The sequence below is a fragment of the Anoplopoma fimbria genome, chromosome 14 (genome assembly GCF_027596085.1).
Source record: "Anoplopoma fimbria isolate UVic2021 breed Golden Eagle Sablefish chromosome 14, Afim_UVic_2022, whole genome shotgun sequence".
Lineage (NCBI taxonomy): Eukaryota > Metazoa > Chordata > Actinopteri > Perciformes > Anoplopomatidae > Anoplopoma > Anoplopoma fimbria.
The window spans coordinates 20,674,413-20,690,967 of NC_072462.1; the positions used below are offsets into that span (position 1 = coordinate 20,674,413).

Here is a 16,555-nt window from a genome sequence, read left to right on the forward strand (position 1 = left end):
TTTGGGGAAAACATCCCATCTAAAGGACACTGCCACAGACAGATCATTTATCAAATCTTTCTAACACACACACACATACACACACACACACACACACACACACATACACCGGACAGTTTCAGTCCTGTCACATGGGAAAGTTATCATCATTTAGCTCTGCTGTCAAAATACATTAAAGTTGAATTGTATTCTTTATATTAAGTACATGCAGAGACACATACCGTAGATTTGGTGCTGGTTGTGCAGTCTATTGGCTTTGACAGAATTTAATAAAGAATAACTGTACATCATTTTATATAAATCATATTTTTGTATCAAGTGTATTAGCCACAAGGGAAGTAGAAAAAACTAAATAAATGAGAAGGAGGCTAAGACATTAGAAAATAATATAAAAAGAGAGTGGTCATACATGTCACCCATCAATGAAAGCGTCCTCTTATCCCTTGTGTGTTTCCCGGATTGCAGTTGTGTTATCTATTTGTGGTGCTTTGGAGGTCTTACTGTGTAAGGTTGAATTAAGATTCATTGGGCCACTGACCTCTTCTCGGCCTCGATTGATTTCTGTATCACCATGTCAATCCTTGGGCACGTGCATACACTGGGGGCTTGTGTCTCATGGCCAATAAAGTTTGAAAAGAATGAACATTGCAGTCACCATATGAAACATGGAAGTCACTACAGCTCATAAAGATCTGACAATTTGATTAGATTTTTTTCTGAAAGAAACCAGCGGATGCCTGGATGGGAAAAATGCATTATTTAAAAAACTGCGGTCTGCATAGGAAAAAAATTACAGTATTGGATAAAATGTAATTGTACATGTTACATATACAGTGTATAAGGCATTTTTGAAAAAAAATGTAGGAACAGCTTCTGATGAGCAGTGCCAGCTGCCATTGAACAGCGCAGCTCACTTTGGTGGACTGTGGTTCAGCTGGCACTCATCGTGTTTTGTCAGGTTCAGCTTTTATCATGCATCGCTCTGTGGGCAGCACCACTGATGAAATGAGTGAGCGACTGATGATTCAATTTGAGGCTCTCCGACAAATAATTGAAATAAGGGGGCAGCCTCAGAGAGTGTTGAGCAGAAATAATCATTGAGGACTTGTTCAGCAGCAGTACACATATTATGCAATGCTCACTGTGCTCTAGCTAGCTGTTTTCATTGGATTATTTTCTCCAGCTTTAACAACTTCCTACACGGTAACATCTATAACAACTAGTGCTATGGTTTGATTTTCTGACAAGATGTCACTCAGAGTCAATCAGCCATTTAGAAGACTTTAATGTCAGACTTTCTATCCAGCACATGAAGTCAACGCCGCATTATGTTCAAAGCAAAAAGCAAGGATCTAAACAACTTCTATTCCGAGTCTAATCAATTCCGAAGTGAGTCTGTCCATCAAATATCTGATAAATATTTTATAATGTAATACAGTCCTAATTTCTGATTTCTTTCAACTTCATTGTCAAAGCTAAATATTCATACAATTAAGGATCGACAGGTTGACAGGAAAAGATTATACCATAAATAAACTCTGAAAGAACAACAATCAGAGAAAAAAACAGAAAAATGTTGTTACAGAAGGGGAAGAAGGAAGGCGGTGATGAATTCTGATTTAAATTTTACCTTTCATGACTTGTTCATTTAAACCCGGATAAATGTTGAGACACCTCCAACTACCGTTTTGTTGTTGAAACTGCCACATGCTTTTTAAGGGTCGCACGGTCTAGTTCGGGATTTACAATTGGCTGGGGGGGGGGCTTAGCTGCCTTTTACAGTAATTGCTGCTATGGCAATTGGGGCTTCAAAGAGAGAAATACTGTCTGAGAAATTACCCCTGGACCTGCCGTTTCTCTGCGTGTGTGTGAGTCCTCAAATGGGAGGAGTGTGCGGCGGAAAAATGGGAGCTGTCAGTCAACCTAATGAGCACAACCTTCTCAGTGCACACACATACACACACAGAGCGCCATCGGGCCAGTGGAAGTGCCATATAATTGGGTTTCCTTTCCAGGACAACAGACATGCTCACTGGATTAGATCTGACCACCGACGCCAATTTTCTCCATGTCTCCCTCCCTCTCTCTGCTTTTCCCTCTCTCGCGCTTTCTCCGACTGTCTCTTTTTTTCATCTATCTGTTTCTCTCTCTTTTCTCAGCCTCTTCATTTTCCATGTTCTTCTGTCTGTCAACTCTTCTCTTTCTTTACATATTTTTCCATTTCCTTTTGCTTGACTCATTGTCATTTCCATCTCTGACCTACAGTGAATGTATGGTGCTTTATCCCAGAGCATGTGTCTATATTTTGTATATATGACAAATACATGATGGATAGTATAATCCCCCTGATCCAGTTTATAATATGTTTTTTTTTATATATATAAATTGGATTTATTGGACCCCTGGTATGCCCTGTCGTTGGTGGTAATCATAGAGATTAGCTGGAGTTCCTTCCTAACTTTTAATTTCCACAACATCACAGTTAATGTATATTTGTAGGAGATAATATTAGATTAAACTTTATTGATCCCAGTGGGAAAGTTGTTTGAGGTTTTTGCAACAGTAAACACAAGCGCAAGATAGAATAATGATTCAAGAAGATTATTCTGTAGGAGTTATTAGTGGGAATGACAAAAAAGAGAGTGAAGAGAATAGGAAGGAAAGAAGCGTAGAGGAGAAGGGGAAAATAAAGGATGTGTGAGAAGTAAAGGGTCACTTATTTTTCTCACAGTTCCTTATGCAATCGCTGAGGAATGTTCACATCTCCTCTCTCTGCCCCTCTCATTGTCTGGATTTGTGTAGAGGCTCTCGGGGAGTGTGTGCATGTGTGTGTCTGTGTGTGTGTTTGTGTTGTAGCACTAAGTGTTGTAGCACTGCTGTGTGTGTGTGTGTGTGTGTGTGTGTGTGTGTGTGTGTGTGTGTGTGTGTGTGTGTGTGTGTGTGTGTGTGTGTGTGTGTGTGTGTGTGAGTGAATTTCCAAGCTTCTCTCAAACAATAATTCAAGTTTGTAAAGTTATTAAAACTCAACTCATTATAATGAAATGTTATTTCATCATTCTTATTTTGTAAGTTCATTTAGTTTGTTTTTATTACATTTTTATACTTTATATACTTCATAATGTCACTTTCTATTCAATATTTTGCTTCATTTTTTATAATGTCACTTTCTAGCTAACATTATCACTGAGAAAACTGAACTGAGAAACACAAATCATCCAATCTCACAACATATCGAGTTAGCTGGCTAGGTGGGTAGCATGTGCAGACTTAAGTCAAGTTAAGCTAAAGCCAAACAAAGTTCTGGCTACCGTTTCTGTGCACTTTGTTTACTTACAGCAGCATCTAGAAAGTTGGTTGATCCTAAAGACTTTGGCAATGCAGTTGCTCTATAAGAGGAGCTCGCCCACTAAATCTGAGTCTTAGGCCAAGTAAAATGTTTGTTCATGTTTCTTAAAGCAGCTGGTTTCTGGGAGGGATCATCAATGAATCAGCATTTCCATGCATGTTCAAAGGGTTATAAAATCCAGGTGTGCTGCCTCTCATGTGTATTCCCGCAATAATACCAGGCCGACATCTCTGTCTTATCCAGTTCATTGTCAAACATTCATGCTCACATATGCTGTTTACAATGAACAGACATATGGTGTTTATGCAGGAAATGAGGAAATGTCTCATAAGTGAGGACATTTAGGGATCATTACTTTCAAAGTAGACCATTTTGCGGTTATTCCATTTGGGTTGAGTCTTAATTATTATCATTATCGTATTATATCTTGGCGTTAGGGAACACAGTATATTTACACTCGATGAGATGGAAGATGATTATGGCAAGGTAAATATTTGGGTGCTATGAGTGGCTGTGTTTGTGCCTGATTTTTCTTTCACATGCATACAAATGCCCAGCAAAAATTGCACATACTTTTTTCTGTAAAGCTCTAAACAGCTTAATATACAATACAACAGCTCTACAGATACATGTGAAGCATAAACACACGCACACGCAAACACAACAAGTAAATATACATCACTTCACCGCCACTGCCACACCACACAGGCCTGGTCTTGCAGTGTGAATGATCTGACAGCGTTTTTTGGCAGCAATAGCAACAGCCTCTCCAAAATGCATCTCCTCCTCTCATCTATCTCCCCTCTTTCCTCACGCATTCTCCCTCTAGAACGTGATATTAAGTGCTGCACACACTTCTCCCTGTTTAGCCACTTGGCAACGCAGCAACACATCCATCTCTCTGGAAGTGTTCATCTGCAAGCTGTTTACTCCATATACAGTACTCCTTCACATATAAACATATGCGTAGTTCACATACATGTGCAGATACACACACATGCACGCACAAGAAGCAGTTCCAGATCAACCTTGCAATCACAAACAACAATGCAACATACATGTACTGACTTGAGTGTAAACATGTGCATGCAGAAAGAAACACAAACACAAATGTTGGGAGGAATATTTTCCCAAACTGGTGTATTTGTTTTCTTTTTTACATTTATATCAAATGCAAGCAAACACAGAAAGAAACACACACACACACACACACATGCAAAAATATGAAGGCACATGCACATTTACATGAACACGCTGTATCAAACAGAACAGTATGTGGTTGAACTTCCACAAGCTTTCACACGGTACACATTAGTATGCAAACACACACACACATCAGAGTCAGGAAGGAATGCTGATAGAAGCTATGGTTCGATAAGCTGGTTGGACTACACATAAACAGTGGAAGTTTTAACCGCAAAGACTGCACACACGTCTGTTAACGCATACATTTAGACACACCATATACACAAAGTATATCCACACATTCACACAGCACTCAGCAGGAACATGTAACACACACACACACACACACACACACATGCTTGGACTATTGCATTCCACTAATGAAATTAAGCCTATAAATGTTGCGCTCGGTTAGGCAGATAAAGCCTGAACTTCCGTCCAAACAGAGGGAGAGGGGGCGAGGGACAAAGAGTCAGAGCAGATAGAGAGAGGCTGTGAAGGCAAAGTTAAAAACAGAAGGGGTCAGCTTTACAGAGAGGGTGAGCGATGAGAGACAGATTACAGGAAGACAGAGGAGGGACAGATGCTGGGGATGAACGAGGGGGGGGGGTATTTTTCTTAGATCCACTCCAGGTTTGCACATCCTAGATAACTACAAGGGAAACTCCAATCGGGGGCAAAAATAATATGGTATGTGAGTGGTTTTTAATCAAATCACAGACTCTTCTGAGCAGCCCCGGATGTATCAAGAATATTTAAAGGACGGTAATGTTTGATCATAACTTTTGTCTTATTCACGTCCATCATTTCTGTATAGTGAAATATACAGACTCCTTATGAACTGATTTAGTTAGTGTCATAAGGATAATCTGAGATAAATTAGCTCTCAAATTCTCCATCAGATCAATCAGATTGTTAGATTTATAATGGTACATTTTTACATGGACATGATTGTTTATAACATTCATCTAAATTTCATTCACCATTTCTGGCACTCACACAAGAATATACATTACCAACAATTCAAGTTTATCAACATGACCACGATCAATCACCTGTTTATTACCGAGAAGAAAAGAAGATCTACTCTGCTGATGTTCTCTAAAGATAAGATGCCATGCAGTAAGAAACGTCTGCTCTTCCAAAAAGTTTTGTTAGTATTGTTGAGATTAAGTAAATGTATTGCTTAGTACCAACTTTTAGTTTGTGTTTACAATATACTGCACACTGTCAGGCCGTCACAATAAAAAAAAACTACTTGTTAGGTAGGTTAGTACAGTAAAGGATTTCAGATAACCTCAAGGTCTAGATTCGTCTGAATCACCTACTGTAGGTGTGTGTGTGTGCAGGTGTGTGTCTTGTTGCACTGGACTCCAGAAGGCAATAGGCATGTCACTAAATCATTTAATTCAATGTTAGGAGTAGAAAATGCAACACCATCCTTCTCCCAATTTTTACTCTTTCAGATACAGGCCGAAGGCAAACAAAAACACACATGCACACACACACACACACACACACAAACACAAAACTAACCATAAATTAGAGAGGCAGCAAATCATCCTCTCATACACTCCCATGACTCAAACATTTTGTTCAATCTCTGTTGCGCTCTGCAAATTAAAGTGTGCACAAAAGGCTTTCAAATGTTGGCATGCATTACATTGTGTTATACAATTATGTGGCATTGATGCCAAAGCTTTCTGTAATAATCATCAATTATGCCACTGGTATTTTGCAAGTGTGTCTGACTGTTGGTATGTGTATGAGTGTGGAGGCTGCAGGGGCAATCGAGGTTCAATCAATTCAACAGTGAAATGTAAAACACAGCAAGGATAAAGCAACTGAATTGACCTATGTACAGAATAATGATGAAATAAAGATATGTTGTAAATAAATAAGCACTGAATAAAAGTTGTATACTGTATTGCACAGCTGAATCTATGTGTCATTAAACATTAAAGGCTCAGGCTAGGATTGCTATACTGAGCACATCATTTATAGGTACACCTATGGGTATAATCATATGACCTTCTGAGCAAAGTAAATTGATACCTCATGACTGCCTTTTGTACCTGAGAATTTTCAAAATTCATCATGTTGGAACATGTAGTATCACTAGGTCCATATTATCCATTCAGACAGATGGTATATAGTTGTACATACAGTATGTTTCGTTAACTACTATATGAATAGATTTCAAAAAGAAAATAGACATTATTTTATCTTAATAAATGTACCCCAAGTGTGCTGGTCTTTCATCCAAACTGACCACCTGCTGTCTTATTTGGCCGTTTAGGTGGAGCTATCTGACAGCACTTCCCACCCCATCACCGATGCCTATGCCGGAAAAGAGTACATCATCCAGGTAACATTTCCTGTCTTGCCATTCTATCTGACTGATCATTTAAGACCTAAACAATCCACCATCGGAAGCAAATGGATCAATCAGAAACAAATAAACTCTAAGTATATACCTATACAATTATATATATATATAAACCTAAGTACATTATACTGCTAATTCCACCCAAGCGGAACAGTCTTTTACTTCATCTGCAAATTGATTTTGGTCCATGCTTCATGTTTTTTAGTTTATACAGCCTGTTCTTGCACAATCTACTGACTTTTCAAATTGTATTCAAGCTTATTAGTGAATGCTTTAAATTGCTTAACACTGTCCTTGTGTTCAACAGGTGGCTGCCAAGGACACAGAGATTGGAACATGGAGTGACTGGAGTGTTGCCGTCCATGCTACACCCTGGATTGAAGATCCTCTGCCAATTACTTCCACAACCGAAGTGGACTTTCCTACCGGTAGATAACAGCCTCAGTTAATATTATTAATTATGCTTACCTATTGGTCGCTTTCAGAATCAGTGACAAAAGACAGCTACATTGGTATGTTGCCTTTGGAAATGATCGGTGTTGGCACTGTACTGTCTGAGCTGAACATTTAGTTTCAGAAAACACTATCCAATCCACACCTTCGAGATTGAAGGACGGAGTTCTTGCGTTGAACTTTCTTTGATTAAGGTTTTTCACATTAAAAGACACTCTCAATCAGTCAGAAACACACTTAAAAGTCTGACTGGCTAAACTGATGAAGTAGATTTCAATTAATGAATGAAATAATTTGGTCATAAACCAAAGTATTGATGAATCAAAATGTTGACCTGATGATAGATGGAAAGTTTGTCCATAATTTAGTGCCAATCCATCTAGTATTTCACTGGACAGGGGAAAACTTTGAAATGCTGGTGGCGTTAGAGGAAAAGTATTCATTAAAGTCAGTAGGGGTCATCATCTGGGTATCATGAACGTCTGTACAAAATTGAACTGCAACCCATCCAAAAGTTTTATGTCTCGACATAAGTGGTGGACCCCTGCTGACTGCTAATGTGGCTAAAAGGTTTGAATAATAGAATAAATATAAGAAAGAGGCTAAATGCAAATAAGGGTCTAACAGTAGCCTAAAATGTATTGGGATGGCTTGTTATGAATAGTTAATGATACACTTTTTAATTCCCCCAAAATGCTAGAGTGACTAAGGACTTTGTGTGTCCCTGTATGTTATAGAAATATGAAAAAGTATTTCTATAATGCTGTTTGGTTTTTATCAGTCTTGTAGTCCATCAGGTGAACAAATCATTATGATGATAATATAGTATTCCTAAAATGTTCTGAACATTGTTCTTTGTGCCCGCGTCTGTCACGCAGTAAATTTCCTGAGCCAGTTAGGTATGAAATTAAGTTTGGTTAATAACTTTCTTTATCATTAAATTGAGTACACTATAAGCGTTTGATAGCCTTGAACTTTTATCGCAGCTTAAGCTACAAGATCCAGCAGCCTCCAGACAAATGGACACACATCAACCTGAGCACCCGAACAAGGCCTCAGGGAAACACTGTGCCATCTTTTAAAAATGCTCATGTCCTTCCCCCAGCTTCAGATCACTTTCTCAGGTTTTATTTATGCATGAGAAATGATCATTTAACATTAAATTCACTACAGATTATTATATTCTGTCTGTCCCTTGACACACACACACACACACACACACACACACACACACATACTCGTACACACAAGGTCAAAAAAGGATTTCTAGGAATTATCTTGTTGGCACTCCTTCAGTGTGTGTCAAAGATCAAGGATGGCTATTTTGTCAAGTTGAAATCTCTCAACGCATTGATGATCTCTGAACAATAAGACATCCACTCCAGGTCTTTTATACTGTTCTCTCAGACCACGCTGGAATAGCAGAGACACAAAGAAATAAATACTTCCACCACAGAGGAGAACCTTTTTATTGATAGGTTCCTGCACAAGAATAACCACCAACTTTAACTATAATGTGCCACAAAACTGTTCACACCAATTCAGTCTTTTTATCTGGACCACACACATGGGGCAAGGACATTTAAAATCATCCACTGTTCAGGGTTGAAACAAACTACCTCCACCTCCACTTTGTTTTTAATAACAATATTAATAACACCTGCTCTGGTCTGTGCAGCACCTTGGTCCATGTGGGTCACTTTTAAAAGCTCTTTATAAATTAACTTGATAGATTTATAATATCTTCCTAAAGCTGGTCTCTATCGAAGTTTGGAATGTGAATTTTAATACAATTTTGGAAAGCATTTTGGTTGAGCACCTGACCTAAATGTGAGTCCTGAATCCAACCTACCAACCTACCCATTGCATGTATCGAATTCACTTTAGCAAGCTTTATTTATCACCCGTGCAAAGTGGCTTTTACATCATGCAGGTAGAAAGAAGAAAAAAAAGAGAATTAATATCCTAAAGCTGTGAATTATTGACAATATGAACCCAATTTGAAATCCTTCTAAGGAAAGTTTCAGTCTGTCTACCTGTCTTTCTCTCCATCACGCCGCCGGTCCGTTGACATTTCTCAACGGTTTTACAGTCCAGCAGTGACTCCTGTTGGTCATGAGCAGCACTGCCCACCAATCATCACAGTCAACACTGAGTGTGCTTACAACACACAAACATATGCTAAATAGCACTCATAGAATACACAGCATGCTCTAACAGTCCCTCACACACACACATATAAACACACACGTACACAGTACCTTCGTCTGATAACATGCAGTGAACACACACACACACACACACACACACACACACGCAAACAGTGACTCAGTACACAGTGTATTATTCTTGTTTTTAAGGAAAGAACAGGGGTTATTGGGATTCTGCTCATGCCTCTTCTCAATCCAGCTGCAGCTTCTTTGCTTCCCTTCGCTGTCTCCTCGTCCTGTTCTCTTGTTACTTCTCATTCTCTTTTTCTTTCATGTCTCTTCTTCAGTCTTTTTCGTTCTCTGTTCCTCTCACTTCTCTGTCTATTGATCACTCACTCTCTCCTACTCTTATCTTTTGTCACCTCATCCTTCGTACCTTTATATCTTTTTCTGGCCTTCTGCCACCCTCTTTACAGATGTTACTAGCTGGATGACTGATTACATCTATTGTAACTGCTTTGTTAATATCAATGAAGTGACTTCAGGGTTGGTTGTCATTCCCATTAATGCATACCCCATTTCTCAAAATGTTTTAAATATTTTTTTTAGTTTGTCCATATGTTATTTAGAACAAATGCAGTTTAGAAGTAAGAAACAGTAGGTTATTTTCCGTCCAGCTGTTTTTATGCACATTTTTTATTTGTGCATAAAAAAAGGTACACATAACCACAACAAAATTAATTCAAGTTCACACATGGCCCCTAGCATAAATTAAAAAAATATCTAACAATTTATTATTATTTTGCACTCTCTATTTGAAAAGATGTTACATGAATTAGAATCCCATCAGTAGGGAAACAAGGGAAATATCTTATTTCCTGTCCACAACTGGACCGCTAAACACACAAAGGGCCAACTTTATTCCAGCTGACCAGCTTGTTAACATCTCCACACTGACCAATATGTCTTAACTGCTCATTCAAATAGGAAATGAAATGACTTCCTGTGGCTTATTGATTGTGTAGCTCACAGTCTAAAAACACGGTTACGCTTTCTCCATTTCCTCTCTGTCTTTTCTCCTGTCTAGCCTCTGCCACATTTTTTCATCCTCCTATTTTTGTTTGTTTCTGTTTCTCCTCCGTTCATGCGTCAAAAGGAACAGCTCCTGTACCTCATGGAGAGTTGCCCTTGCGTGCCGGTTCTGTTTTCTGGCATCAACAGCCTATTTTTACTCCAAAAGTACTGCCAAGTGACGGACAGACGACATTTAGAAAACCAATCCTCAGTGATTGGACCATCGCTCAGCAACCATATCCCAGGGAAGAAAAAGCAGATACAGTTGCAGCTTTGAAAAGTAGCAGCCATCCTTAGTTTTGCTACCATCTAAGATATAAGTGTCTCGCCTACTCTGTGAGACAGAAACTGGACACTGTCTAGCACCAAACAGCAACACTAGATATCATGTCTAATATCCCCCATGTCTAGATCTATTTATAAATGCTTACAAGTTTCTGCTTAATAAGCAGAATCCAAGGCTAAATGTTAAAGCAAATGCTGAGGTGCTTTAAGGTCATTCCATGCGGCATGCTGGCTCCACTTCAGAGGAAAACCACTGCTTATTACTGCGACATTATTATGTCTGAAAGGTGTCATAGAGTATTAAGGTGGGAGGTGTCATTTCAGGCGTTCAGGGTTCTAGAAGAATACATCAATCATCATTCCGTTTCTCCATAAACAGTGTTATGCCATTCATATAGTTAGAGCACTTCCTAGGTTTGAATGGACATGCAGTATAAACATTAAGTACCTGAGTTATAAAATATCTGTTTTTGATTGAAAAAAAAGTTACAAGCCTTAACTACAACTCCCAAGGTGCATTTGGATCTGAAACATCCAGTCATTGATCCTTAAATTCAGGTGTGTGCAACGCCTGGGGCAAGCAAAAGCTGAAGTGTAGGCTTTGTAGATAAACCAACTCACTTTTGGAGCATAGGTCAATTTTGGATGAATTTGACATCTCTGGCTCTGTTTTCTTGTTTATTTCTGTTTTGTTTTATCCAAAGAACAAACCATGTTTTATTTACTACAGCTCTGATTGGCCCCTCAGACTGGCCCCTGTTTCATACAGTAGGAACGGTAACTGAGGCTCATGAGCATAGAGCTATAAAACTTATAGCCATAAATAAGACAGTACTGTTTATCCAGGAATTGAAGTCACTACGGAAACTTATTCTTATTATCTTCTCTCCCCCTTGTCCAATCTTCACTCATCCTTATTGTTTTCTCTTTATTTTTCATAAACATCCCTCACTTCTCTGCCTGCCTGCTCCGCTCCCTCTCTTCTCCTTTACCTGTTTTTCTTCCCCACTGTTGTTCATCCATCTCCTCCTCACATCGGTGTCTTGTCGTCTTGTCTCCCTGTCCCCAACTACCTTGTTACATCAACGTACACCCCATAACTGTCTCTTCTCATCGCCATAACATTATGTCTGCATAATTTGTATTTCATTCCACCACTCCAGAGCAAAATGTTCTGCTGCAGGCAGGAAAGTATTGCACATAGCTGCTGAACATGGTTAATGTGTCCTAGTTCTCTCTCTCTCTCTCTCTCTCTCTCTCTCTCTCTCTCTCTCTCTCTCTCTCTCTCTCTCTCTCTCTCTCTCTCTGTCCCTCTGTCTTCCTCTCTCTCGCTCTCTTTCTGGCTAGTTCACACCTGGCTGCTTCTTCCTGACTCCCAACACAGGACTACACAACAGTCATTAATTAGAAGGAGAGGGAAATCATATTCTCTCTCCAGTAACAAAAATGCTGTTGGTTCAAGACTGAGCTAGGAAACAATATGCATGAGGTAATATCTACTGTGCTGCCTGCAGCTGTAACAAAACTCCTGATTTATAAAACATTAAAGTGTGATATTTTTATTTGTCAAGTTATGTAAAACCAAAAGCACTAAAATCACCTTAGCCCATCGTAATTTTCAGCATATTTATGTTCGCCACAAGCTGTTTAGAATCCGCCCCATACACATAAACATTGCCGTATTAGCTGGAAATTATTTTGTTATTGATTTACTGTTCTGAAATTTAACCAGGACATAAACGCTGTTGCTTTCAAGTCTCATTTCATGTGAGGTCTTCAGGAAGTCAAGACTCAGCGCACTTAAATGACTTATATGGGACTTGAGATGGTCTAGAGCTCCGGTTATGTTCTGTGAAATCTAAATATACAGCATATTATGTAATTGGGTACATTTTTAAGATGTGAGACCGTCTCTTATCAGCAGTAAATTACATTCCCCCCTTTTTTTATTTCATATACCTCCTTCTCCCTTCACTGTCTCCTTTACCTCAGGGTTTTTAGCCCATTCTCCCTTTCTCTTATTTCTGTATCCATATTTTATCTATCTATTTTGCTCTTTCTCTATCCTTCTCTCTCTCTCTCCGTTTCCCCCCGCGGCTTTAGTGTGAATGAGATTTTTTTTGTTGTCAAGTTCACTTCATAACTGCCTTGACAAGTCCCATATTGACTGCGATTGCAGATTAGAATTGATTCCACTCAGCACTGCATTTTCCCTCATGTTTGGTTCTTCCCGCTGTGATGAGTGCTTTTCAGTGTCTATTCGTCAATATGACGTTTTGGGTATTTGGCCCCTTGGGAACAAAATGATTGTGTCACACTGTACACCGTAGACAAAAAGAAAAGAAAACAGAAGGTAAAAGAGTTAGGATTAAGAGGAGGTTCCTTAAAATATGCTCAGTAAGATTTATCGTGTTTTCTGATTGTTTTTGCAGAGACTAAGACCTCCCCCATACCGTCCTCCAACGCACCACAAAAGGCTGAACCTCCAGTGGGCAGAGCTGCCAGGCTCCTCACATTTTTCTCCCCTTTGCTGTTAGGAATGCTGCTGCTGTTCATGTGGTGAGCAAACACACACAAACACACAAACACACTCACACATGAGTCTACAAACCCCTCATCTTTGAATTCATCAATTCAGTTCTTCAGTCACATATTGGCAAGTCGATGCATGTCTATTGATGTCAGGAGCTTGTTTAATAGAACGAGAGCAACAACGATTGGGTGAGTTTGTTTTATGACCCAGCAGGGGCATTTCTTTCATATTTTTCTGCAGAGCCCCTGAAGGGATTGAGGTAAAATTCAATGCAAGGCTGTCCCATTTCATTAATTGTACAGGTTTTACTCTATTAATCATGCTGTAATAGCACGTCTCCTGTCGATGATGTAGATGTTGGAACAATGGATGTTGAAATGCTGAATGTCATGGTTCACAGCTACGCATGCTGTAAAGGTGTGCAAACAGGAAATAGTTTTTGCACCCTATTTGATAAACAACAAAAAAAGAAACACTGCCAACACCCCTATAATAACAATTTAACCAAATTACATTAAACACCACTTCTTGTCTAACTAAACACCTGCATTCTTTTTAACCTCTGGAGGATGAGTAGAGCCAGGTTTAGTTGAAAGAATATGCCAAGACAGATTCTTGGCCATTCTATCATACACTCTACTACAGCCAGTGCAGCTGTGATCTGTTATGTGCTGTTTACACACAGTACTAGCTCTCCATATGATGAATGACAGATCACAATTTGTTTATTTACTACAAGTCAATGCTAGTTTATTATTCTGCGGAACAGAGGAAAATATTCTCATTGTTTGACCTAGAGAGACGACTGTTCGTTCTAAACAACAATGGCGGCTCCTGATGAAGTTAGGGTAGATGCTGCAATAGCATCAGTTCTATCTGAACTGGAGAATATTTCTTCAATGAATGAAGAGTAAGGAACAACAGTGAGGGCTTTTCTCAAATAAAAATGTGTTTTCGCTCTTATCCCGACTCGCTTCGGTAAGAGTTTGATTGAAGTATGGTTCATCCAACCACTTGCCAAGTATATTTTGATAGTTCCTCCCCTTTTCCAAACAGTTTCTAATGATGGCTTCTCAGATGGTTCTGTTTAAAAAAACATATGGCGCATCAGTTTTCCTTTGGTTGGGAATTGGTACTTTTACTTTGGTAAAAGAAGTTAATGACGGTCTGATAGAAAGATTATTTACAACAAGACATATACAATCAGTATAAATACTAACTAATTAATGGAATATTACAAGAGATACGCCTAAAAATCAGATCATCAATTAAATGTGCTAATTTGTGCTTGTGTCCCTTTCTTCCTAGATGTAATGGTCTTATTCCTGAAGGGAGTAGGAGGAGGAGGAGGAGGAGGAGGAGGAGAAGAGGAGGCTGGTCTTTTTTCTATTTTGCACATGTTTCCAGGATACAGTGCATTGATCATTTATGTCCATCACTCAGTTACTCACCGAGATTACTTAGACATGAAACTAGACGATGATAATGCGATGCAGCATTTTTGATAAATGGAGACGAAGAAATTCTTCAGAGGAGCTTTTGAAAGCGGCTTCATCAACAACAACAACAACAACAACAGCAGCAGCAGCAACAGGAGCAGCAGCAACAACAACAACAACAGCAGTGATATCAGCATAAACAGTCTTATATTACCCCCTTGTGGCTTTGGTCGGCCACAGCAGACTTTGTTCGGCAGACAACAGTTTGGTTTGGGAATCTCCTCTTCAGAGCAAGAAAATCGACTCTTCAGATGACAAAAAAAGAAATCTCCTCATTACCTTTATGTCCTTTTTTTTATTGATTATGAATTAATTTTCACTTTCTTCTGAAATCGCAGCACCGTACAGACAAACACACACACATATATAGAGCATTCGTGCATGTGTTTGTGTGTATAGTAACAGTAGCCGTCCCCATACAGCTAAATCATCATGCCAAAGACTCAACTTCACCCCCAAACAAAACGGTTCCCAAACGATTCACTGAGCTTCCCAAAGCCTGTGACTGCCTTCGTCGTGGGTTGAAATCCCAGAAAGTTATATGTGTGTGTACACAGCATCCGATTGATGCCGACTCAAACAGTACACAAATGAAACCTGGGACGAGTCTGAGGAAACCTGCAGCTCTCGTTTGTGTTAACCTACCATTTATCAAAGAAGCCACACAAATACTCAATCAGACTCTGAATCTGCCAACTCGGACGACTGAATCAAACTGACAGAGCGAGTTGTTTTGTTCCATATGAGGACTGACACTGAAGAATTCAGTAACGCTAGTCTGGCTTATTTAGACAATTAGCTTTACACTCTGCTTTCAGCGACTGGCAAAGAGGACCTGGATTGTAAAAAATAAATAAATAAAGTGGATTTGAGACTGAACAGTTCTTTGCCCACCCATTTGTTTTGGTTCCACAAAGAAGAAATCGGTTATTGAAACATGAAAATGAGCTATGTTGGTTTTCAATTCTGCTGTGTGCTGTAAAATAAAATAACACAAAACAGTTTGCTTTCCAAATTCTGACGCCTTTACAAACATTAATAAAATGTCTTTTTGCAGTTTACATTTCAATAGCCAATATCACCAGTTAATATTATGTTATTCAAAGGAATATTGATGTGTTTTATTGTATTTTTTTATCTTATGGACAAATAATACAAACACATATAGGATTTTAGTTTTTGTTTTTCAGACATTCATAATGGCTTAATTCTCCTTGCTCATGTTTTGTAAACTATGATATGTAACTTTAACATTGAACAAAAAGTTTATTATTTAATAATAATAATAATGTATGTATTAGCAGTAGAATGTCGTAACCTGTACCTGGGGTCTTTTTTATAGATGTATATACAATGACAGGTTTCAACCATTAAATGTGACCATTTCACAATGAATGATGACACACTGGCCTCATATTCATTTTGCCTTTGGAACTGATACATTGAGAAATCATCATATCAGAGCTGGTATTGTTCCTGCTCTGACCAAGTGATGAAGATCCTTTCGTCCTAATAAAACAAGACATAATAGAGGTGTCAATGCAGGGGCAAAAAAAGAGGATTTTCTTTTTTGATACTGTCACAAAGACTCATGTTACTTTTCAATGGAACAACAGTGACGATGCACTTCTTACTTCCCTG

At 38.8% G+C, this 16,555-nt stretch overlaps 1 protein-coding gene across 2 annotated transcripts in view; it reads left to right on the top strand.

Moving 5' to 3' along the window:
- Positions 1–16,289, top strand: part of cntfr (ciliary neurotrophic factor receptor) — a 209,471-nt gene extending 193,182 nt beyond the window's left edge. For both annotated transcript variants that reach the window (XM_054612685.1, XM_054612684.1), the window contains 4 exons: positions 6,831–6,899; positions 7,228–7,348; positions 13,315–13,441; positions 14,724–16,289. In XM_054612685.1, coding sequence (XP_054468660.1) covers positions 6,831–6,899; positions 7,228–7,348; positions 13,315–13,441; position 14,724 — 318 coding nt within the window. In that variant the 3' untranslated portion in view covers positions 14,725–16,289. The remainder of the gene's footprint in view (positions 1–6,830; positions 6,900–7,227; positions 7,349–13,314; positions 13,442–14,723) is intronic.
- Positions 16,290–16,555: the final 266 nt, after the last annotated feature.